Here is a 9,257-nt window from a genome sequence, read left to right as displayed (position 1 = left end):
AAAAGAGACAGGGAGAGGGAAAAAGAGACAGGGAGAGAAAAAAAGACAGACAGACCGACAGAGAGGGAGAGGGAGAGACAGAGGGACACTGGAGAACGGGTAAATTTGCTGAAAATTAAACCGATTATTCCTTTAATTACGGTGATATTATTTTTTCAGATCTATAGAGGTGAAGTAATGTATCTGTGTCTATTTGTTTATTAGAATGTATGTTAACTTAAGCCAAAAACAAGTCTTACAGTTTATGGCCGAGGGAGGCAGGGGGTTGCCTAAAATATGCAATAGAAATCACAGGCCTCCTTCTTTGTTAAAGGCCTAGTAACCCAGTGAACAAACTACAGATGGTACTACATTTTCTCATGACATGACAGCATCCCTGAACATCGCCGTGGCAGCGATCACCGCGCGTAGGGGTTTTCGCACCCCGCGCCAGGTGATACGCGAAACAATGCACTGTTGTTATGGAACGCCGCCATGAGTGTCACCTCTCTATTACTGTGAACCCTCTCTGGTAAAACATAGCGGGGAAGAGATAACATGCTTCAAGAATAGATTTTAACACCATCTAAAAGCAGTTTTCATTATCTCTTTAAACAATACCTTAGTCTCGAAATTATTCAAAACAAAATATTTAGAAGTCAAATCAATGAAAACCCTTTCAACACATTGTTAAAAAATGGTGGAACTATTATTCTTTTTATGGAAACACATTTTGGTCAAAAAAGTGATTTTTGTCATGATCAGCCTGTAGCTCAAAATGGTCTGTGGTGACTTTTGGTACCTTTCTTTAGGCACACACACATTTGTCTGACCAGTAGTAGAGCAAAAGCAATGTTTTGGCACATTTCAAACCACTATACACAAATTAGAAATGAACGTTTGCACATTTCATAGAGTGCATGCTGTTGTATTTCTTTGACAGTTTCAGAAAAAGAAAACATTTTTGTAAAATAGAATCGTATGAATAATGAAGCGCCTCAAAACAGCACATCTCCAAGTGTTGCCCAACGACCAGAATGCGCATCCTCAGTGAGTTTAATATTTCTTTTCCAATAACTGTGGGGCAAAAAAAAAAACCTACAGGAAGTAGTACAACGATGACTATGTACACCCCAATTTTGTTAGAAATCTAGCATACCTGTATAGCGAAGGTGCCGATTCCACCTGAGCCTCCCAATACTAGAAGCCTGAAAAAAAAAAAAATTGTTCCTTTCTCAAGAAGAAAAGAGCTCTTACACTACATGCTTTTACCCCCCACTCATTTACTTTCCAACCTTAAGATTGTGACATTATACTATTAATATGATGTGGACAAAAAATGTCATAACTGATGAATCTTGAATCCTTACTCATTTACTGTGACGTACTATACTCTATGCTTGGCACAGGACTTATTTCTTTATAAAATGAAGACACGAACAATGAGGGAACAAATAAAAAAGAATCAAAATCAAATAGCTTCAAAGTCAGAAAGTTCTTAAACTTAAATCCCCTCTCAGGAGCTAAAAATTTTCACAGATAAAAACCATTACTCATTCACAAACTTAAGTCTCATCATGATTCTCTTCATCAGTTTATTTTGATTTTGATAAATGTAGAACACCATCTGATCCTAACCTTTTTCCAGCAGCTTTGTGCTCTCGGAGCTCCCCCACAGTGCACAGTGCAGCCCACGTAGTTGCTGCCACATAGGGAATAGAGGCAGCCTCTGTGTGCATTATGTTCTTTGGCTTTAAGGAAATCTGACGGGAAAAAGTAACGTCTTCTTTCAAACAACTGCTGACAATTAAAGTCGTCAGACAGAACTAGTCATAATGACAAGCTCACAAAAACCCTTTAAAAAGAAATCACACTTTTGGTGCAGCTAAACTCAACAAAAAAGTTTAGTTATCAAAAATAAGCTAAGGAAATAGAAACTACAATTCCAAAGAATAGAAAATCATCCCTGATTTTTATCACTGAAAATTATCTTAAAAGTGGAGAAAGTATGCAAACCAAGGCGCAACACAACAACTGAAATCCACAAACATTCAAATGTCTAAATTCAAGTACTGGAGAGTTAACTGCCTTTTTTCAGAGGAACCTTTTTATCCATTCTGATACAATTACTATATCACATGATTATAATAATGTTTTAAAAATAAATATATCACATCTGTTTCAGCAACAACTGCTCAATAAATTAGATTCTTTGGAAAGTTGTGAACGGTGAATCTTCATCTAATTCTAAGAGATAAAATTTGCTAAAATATTGGGGGGGGGGGGGGGGGGGGGGGGGGGTAAACAGAAAGATGTTCACCTCATCTTGTGAGACAACAGCATATTCTGCATGTGTTCCAGGCCGCTCCGGAGACAGAGCTCCCCAAACCTGGAGGGAAGGAGAAGACATTATATGAAGCAAATAAGCTATCAATAATTGACGGTGGTTATTTCAGTTGTTTTTCTTGGTGGGTGCTGCTATTGTTGTTGTCTCTTCTTAAGTTTAGCACATTGCTAAATACAGTCCATGTCTTTCAGGGGTAGAATCTCAGGTTCACCATAAAAGCAGCTATCCTATAAAAAGGAAATGAGAACTTAACAGAGGAAAACATAGTATTTTCTTTTAGTTTATTACTATTGCAGAAAAAAAAAAGCCATATTCACCAATATCAATTAATTTTAACAACTTATTTTCAGAAACAAAATTGTTTGTTTTACATCTTTATTTCTAACCATGACTTTCCATGTTAAAAAATTCAAAATTTCGACAGAAATCTATTACTTTTAGCTTCTAGTCTACACTTTTGGCAATATTGCTTTCATTAACATATTGCAGGAAGGCAGCACAACTATTGATCTCGCATTTTTCAAATTTTACAGAAGGAGCAAAAAACTGATTTTAAAACGCTTTATTCATCACCAGTACCTGGAATTAAAATTTAATGTGTATTTTTACAAAATAAGGGCATGACTCTGAGGTTTTTTTACAGGGCATGTGCCCCGGAAAATGTTAAAAAAAGAGATTTTCAACAAAACCTTGAGTTACGATACTTGAGCTGCAAACCCTCGATGTGTCCTATTCTAAGGAGAGAGATATTTTTGCAGCTTTCATTACCCACCATAAAAATAAAATCTTTAAGCCAGATATATTGCTGTGAACAAGAGATATATGTACAATTTCAAACAAAAACGTGGATAGGTGCAGTCCATTAAGTTAAATATCTGAGTTTGATTAATCTTTATGAAAACATAAGCAGCAATAATAAACATGGCCTTCCATAAATACTGATGTATTTGAAGAGTACAAAGCTCAGTTCTTTCAGTTCCATCTTGCATCTAAAAAGACTGCACACAGTTGTCCTTTTCATACTAAGTTATGGCCCTTTGGACTCTTGACATTGCTAAAGTCTCCAATTATAGCTCCAGGCTAGCTGCTGTTCTAACATTCAGTGGGCTAGGTCTCCAGCTGATATGCACTGACTCAGTCTCCTCTTAAAATTCATTATAATGAGTAACCTTGTGAATCGGTGTGCACATTAGAGGAGGGGTGGGGGGTGGGGGGGAGACGGCTATATTATGCATACAAAAGAGTGTATCGCGTATCAGACAAAAACAACCAAGAGATTTTATTTTAAAAGCAGAGATTTTTCTGAGTGTGAGCCTGCCTTTCCCAAAAAGGGTTTAATTATTGATTTTAATATGTTGAGGTCCCCACCTGTTCACAAGCCATTCTAAATGACAGAAAAAGAGACCAACAGATGTGACATAGTTAATATTATCGACATCATCTCCAACTCATCAATCAATAAACTAACAGCTTACTCTTATATTACGCAAAGAGTAAGAGAGAGGGAGAGAGAGAGAGGGGAAGTTGAAAAGATTATGGCAAGGAGAAAAACTGCACAGAGTTCAAGGAGTGGCTGTGAATACACTGAATTTTTATAAGACATCGCCGAAAAGTGATTTGTTGGGACAAAGCTGACCGTTGTATTTCAACAATTCTGTTCTCTTCAGTACTTGATTATGTCTTTCATGGAGATTTTCTTTTTTAATCATTCAGTCCAACGAGGACAAGAAATGTGAGACTTTTCTGTTTGTATTTTATGTGTGCACCTAACCATCAATTTATTAGGTTCTTTGACCTCTTCATTGTCAGGAGTGCAATAATATCTTACCTAACAACTCAGAACTGTCTGGTAAGGCATTGGAGGGGTAAAATTTCAAGAAAATCATTTATCATTTCCCTACAAAGTGGTCAATATATATATTTTATATATATAAAACTGACATTCACTTTTACTGGACTGACCATATCCAAGCATATCTTTGTACTGTTTGTTTTTTTAAATAAGATTTTAGTTAGAGTTACTATTTACTATTCATAATATTACTTTGACTCTACTGATATTTTCACTAAATAAAAGTAAGAACCAGAGAGAAATAAAACAAAAGGAGAAAACCAAATGTCTGCCTGGCACTCTACCAATGGACATGTAAACTTAATATATTATATTACAAATACGAATGCAGGTATTGTATCTTTTCTAACAATACAAGATCCCACCGCTGAGAGTCAGAGAACTTCACCGGTTAACAAACAAAGATCAGCAAAGTCTGTGGTGACAGCATCTGATCACAGACCACTGTCATATGTGTCAATGAGCAAGGAATCATATTCAATCTAGCTCACAATCGCATGGGGTAACAATAGAAGCAGTTATCTTTTCATGTTAAAAAACTGCAAACTAAATTCATTTTTTAAAGCAGGATTTTAAAAACCCATTGTTTCCTTCCCTAAAAAACCACTGGAAATCAAAGTAACAACCTCTCAACTGACCATTTATTTGTCTCAAAAGTTCACTCAAGACACCCCCTTTAAATAATCAGCCAGGAAAACATGGACGAAAAGGGAATCATATTCAATCCACAGTCAGCCATGAGGACATGCACCTCTTAGTAAACTTAATATTTTTCCATGTTACTCAAGAAAAACAAGGTGAACTCAAGAGTATTACTTAACTTTCTTCTTTGTGTAATTATAAACCGTCCTCATATATTGAAAAAATATTAAAACATTAAAATTCTTACTTTTATTAAAATGAAAATATAATAATGTGAACAAATACATTTTTGCTTAATTAATCCTTAAAGCTCATACAGCGATAAACAAATAATCATGCACAAAAAGCAACAGTTCAATAGCCACTGTCATAAACAGTGACATCTTATATAATTCAGGAAATAACACATCTGATATAATACGGAAAGGAAAACGCCAGAATTATTCTTCATACTTCCAAGCCCAGTCCAACAAATACATCATTGAATATATTCCCCTTTTCTACAGAAAAACCTACTTACAATGGCTTTTATTTCATTAACTCACAACAGGTAAGAAATATTCACTCTCACCTCATCTCCAGCTTGAAATTTTTTTACACCTCTTCCTGTTTCGATAACTGTTCCTGAAAAGTCTCTCCCAAGTATCAAAGGAAATTCTGTTCCTGACTTCATAAAACCTTTCTGAGCGCGTAGTACATTGATGAGTTTCCGCCCATATCCATCTGTAAATAATAAAAATTACAGCATGCTGATAAAAAAAACCCATTTCTACTAATAAAAATCTTGTAAATTAGATTAGTCTGTGTTCCAGATCAGCAAACATTTATCTCTTCTCTATAGCCCGACCTATGATGTGTCACTTTTTCGAAGAAATCATACTCTCTTCAGATTCCAAAATGTAAAAGAAAGTAGTATTCAGTATTATTATAAAATACTCCAGATTTGAGCTATTGTTTTCCAATAATATTCTACTTTTTAAAAATGTGAGCATTATCCACTTTTCAGCACAGATTGGTTCAAAGTCAAAGCAAATATGGGAAATCCACAAAGCAGTATTTCTTTCTTTAGTTTTTTTTTTTTTTGGGGGGGGGGGAGGGGGGAGTGGTTATGAAAAGATGAGTAAAATGTCAAGGGTGTGTCAGTGACAAAGCGTGGGTCATAGGCATGTGTCCTTGAGCAAGGCACGATGACAGTAGCTCAAAAACAGGGCGTTGCACAGTGGCCACCTGCAATGCTTTGTGGATAGTCTATGTTTCTGACATTGTGTTTTATTCATGCATATCATGTATTAATTAATGTATTTGTGTATTTATGTACTGTAAAACAAATTTCTCAAGGGGATGAATAAAGTGGGATTTATCTTTCCTTCAAGCTTATTTTCATTTTTATGGATATTTTCAAATGATATATTGTGATTCCTGGCTGAAATACAGTAGCGGTAAAAAATCAGTATTACGATAGTTCAAGCTGTAAACTCTCAGTTGTCGTGCTAAAGGCACATGGGAAACTTGTCATACTATAATCAAAAGCTGAAGTAAGGACAAGTCAAACTATCACCAGCATTTATAGGCCTGATGGTAGTTGTCATTTCTTCTATTACCTCCTCCGCATTAAGGCTAAGTGTCTTGGACAGCTTTTCGGGATGTTGGTTAATAAAATATAGCGGTCATGTGGGGCAAGTGGCCATCTTGGACAGGTTCATTACAAGCAAAAACACAAGGAAGGAAGTGAGAAGTAGTCGTTAGTACAGGTGGTCATCTTTGAAAAGTGGTTGTAAGAGCAGGCTCAACCGTGTTTCATTATTTTATTAAATAAATACACAGTGACTACGTTCACGGCGCCGTGAACATAACTTGGCAGGCTATGTTCATGGCGCCCTGAATGCAGTTTGCAGGCGCTGTTGAGGCTACGTTCATGGCACTAAAGCTTCATTTATGGGGAGCGTCCACTGCCGGTTTATGTTAGTAAAGCCGGTTTTAGTCAGTGACGACACTGACGTATATTTAATATTTTGACCAGCTTCAAGTGTTCCATCTCATGAGATGAAGGAAAACGAAGCGCCCTTACAGAACTAAAGTCGGGATATGGATAAGGAAAATTGGATACGGTATGGGAAGAGGTGAGGGATGGGAAATAGAAGGTGGGATTCGAAAGATGGAACTGGTCATAAAATGTGTACAATAATGACTGTATTGCATCGGGTCAGCCTGGGAACCGACGCAGAGAGAAAATGACGGGAATCAATATTCTTACGAGGGGCATACCAAAAGTTTTTTACCTGACCATAAAGGAATAAAGGAAGAAAGCTGAAATTTGGGGTGAAAGCCAACAATTATCTTCCTAGAATGACAGTAAATTTCAGGGAATTTGAGATTAAAACTGGTTTTATCACCAGCGCACTGTAAGTGAACGGGGGTACGTTGTTCTCCAGTTTCAACATAAAAATGGAGAAAAATGAGCACAGGGCAGTAATGAAGTATTTGTTCTAGCAAGGCAAATAACTACAGGATATTTTTATGGAGATGCGTGCAGCATATGGAGTCGATTGCCCATCCTATGCTGTGATAAAATTTCAGTGTAAAAAAAAGTGATGATGAGGTCAAAGAAGCGGTAGAGGGCTGGTTTTCTGACACAGAGAGGGTTCTCTATTCTCAAGGTCTTTTAAAGGTCATTCACAGATGGCAAACATAACTCTGGGAGGCGGATAATGATTGAAAGACTAAGCTTAGAACCAAATTTCAGCTTTCTACCTTTATTCCTTCATGATCAGGTAAAAAAAACTTTTGGTATGCCCCTCGTATAATAACAAACACCCTCTCTCTCTTCTCTCTTTCTGTCTCTCTCCCCCCTTTCTCTTTAAATAGACTCTCTTTCTCCCCCTCCCTTCTCTTTCTATTCTTCTCTGTCTCTGTCTGTCTGTCTCTCCCTCCCTCTTTCTTGCCCCCCCCCCTCTTCTCTACCCCTCTCTCTTTTCTCTCTCACCCCACCCCACCCACCTTCTCTCTCTCTCATACACCCACACACAAACACACCCACTGCCCGCAGACAAAATTGCACACTTTCAACTTGAGAGCGCTGGAACATTTGTTTACACTTGTATATCACGGGCCGTCACGCGCTAACACAAGGTAGCGCCCAAGTCTCGTCAGGACGCGAGATAGGGTAATTGAAACATCTTGGTAGGCGTAGCCTTTAGGTTTTTGTCACATATATCCTAATGCGTTGTAACCTAATTGAGAGTTCGTCGTTTTCCCTTATACTGGCGAGCTCTGAGCAAGAGCTAGAGTGAGGGAAAATGACGAATGGAGGATCGGACAAGGATCACTGCTGTTTTCCTTCATCTCATGGGATGGAACGCTTGAAGCAGGCCAAAATATTAAATATATGTCACTGTCGTAACTGACTGAAACCGGCTTGCTTAAACCGATAGTGGGGGCTCTCCCTAAACGAAGCTTGAGTTGTGTGAACGTAGCCTCAACACTACAGTGCCTGCAAACTGCTAAAGGGCGCTGTGACCGTAGCCTGCCAACATTAACTATCAATTAAAAGATCAGAGTCTGAATGTGATACACTCTTACCCATCATTCGCACATCAATAGGATTAACGCTTGCTGCATGCACCTTGACGAGTATTTCATTGGGGCTTTTTATTGTGGCTGCCTTCGTTGCTTTAACAAACGACAGTTCTTCTGTTCTTCCATACTGGTGAATCTGCCACGCACTCATCTTTGTTGCACCACTGTAACTTGAATAATATTTCACAGGTCCCCAAATCACTTTGATTGAGGATGCTATGGCAACTGGTGATGCACATATTGGGGTGACTTTGCCCATGGTTTCATGGTTCACATTATTCATAATCCTCAGCCTCAGGGAACTCATAACACCATGTCCATGCATTCGACATTTCCTACAAACATTCCCAAACATTGGTAAGCTTGTCATGACTATGACATGGAGAGGATATTCTGAAAAATACTGACACTTTTAGACAGAGCTGGTCATTTGGTTGATATATAGATCTAGAATATGCAGGATGCCGGTACCAAGTTTTGTTATTGTTATTATTATGACAAAAGGGGGAGAAACAACCTTGATCCTTCGTGCTTTTTTGCCTTCGCCTTGCTCTTGACTTTTGACCTGGCAAAACAAGATCTACAGCACTACAGCATTTCAAATGAAGCTCTTGTTAAATTGTCCTTTGACTAAAATGACCCTTCTTTCCTTGTAAGCTATATTATTTTCATTTTCCTTCTTGAACTTAAATGCACGATAAAACTAGATCTAGTCCTAATCGTCTTGCAGCTTCAGAACCGCTCGGATGAAAAAGTGAAAGTGGACAAGCATAGGCTAATAATTGCATAATAAAGTGTTGATGAAAATGCTTGACATTGCTTGTATGAAAGATTTAGCAGTAAGAAAAGAAAAAGACAAAG

General features: G+C 37.6%; 1 protein-coding gene across 2 annotated transcripts in view; it reads right to left on the bottom strand.

The window, feature by feature from the left end:
- LOC101864612 (reticulon-4-interacting protein 1 homolog, mitochondrial) overlaps window positions 1-9,236 on the bottom strand; it is a 21,110-nt gene extending 11,874 nt beyond the window's left edge. The window contains exons 1-5 of one of the 2 annotated variants that reach the window (XM_035969450.1): window positions 8,400-9,236; window positions 5,392-5,543; window positions 2,300-2,368; window positions 1,618-1,742; window positions 1,139-1,187 (exon numbers count right to left, since the gene is read on the bottom strand). In XM_035969450.1, coding sequence (XP_035825343.1) covers window positions 1,139-1,187; window positions 1,618-1,742; window positions 2,300-2,368; window positions 5,392-5,543; window positions 8,400-8,766 — 762 coding nt within the window. In that variant the 5' untranslated portion in view covers window positions 8,767-9,236. The remainder of the gene's footprint in view (window positions 1-1,138; window positions 1,188-1,617; window positions 1,743-2,299; window positions 2,369-5,391; window positions 5,544-8,399) is intronic. The other variant, XM_005097085.3, reaches the window with a different exon arrangement.
- Window positions 9,237-9,257: the final 21 nt, after the last annotated feature.

Source organism: Aplysia californica, unplaced genomic scaffold (genome assembly GCF_000002075.1).
Source record: "Aplysia californica isolate F4 #8 unplaced genomic scaffold, AplCal3.0 scaffold00146, whole genome shotgun sequence".
Lineage (NCBI taxonomy): Eukaryota > Metazoa > Mollusca > Gastropoda > Aplysiida > Aplysiidae > Aplysia > Aplysia californica.
The sequence above is the reverse complement of the archived record's forward strand: the minus strand, read 5'-3'. Positions and strand labels throughout refer to the sequence as shown.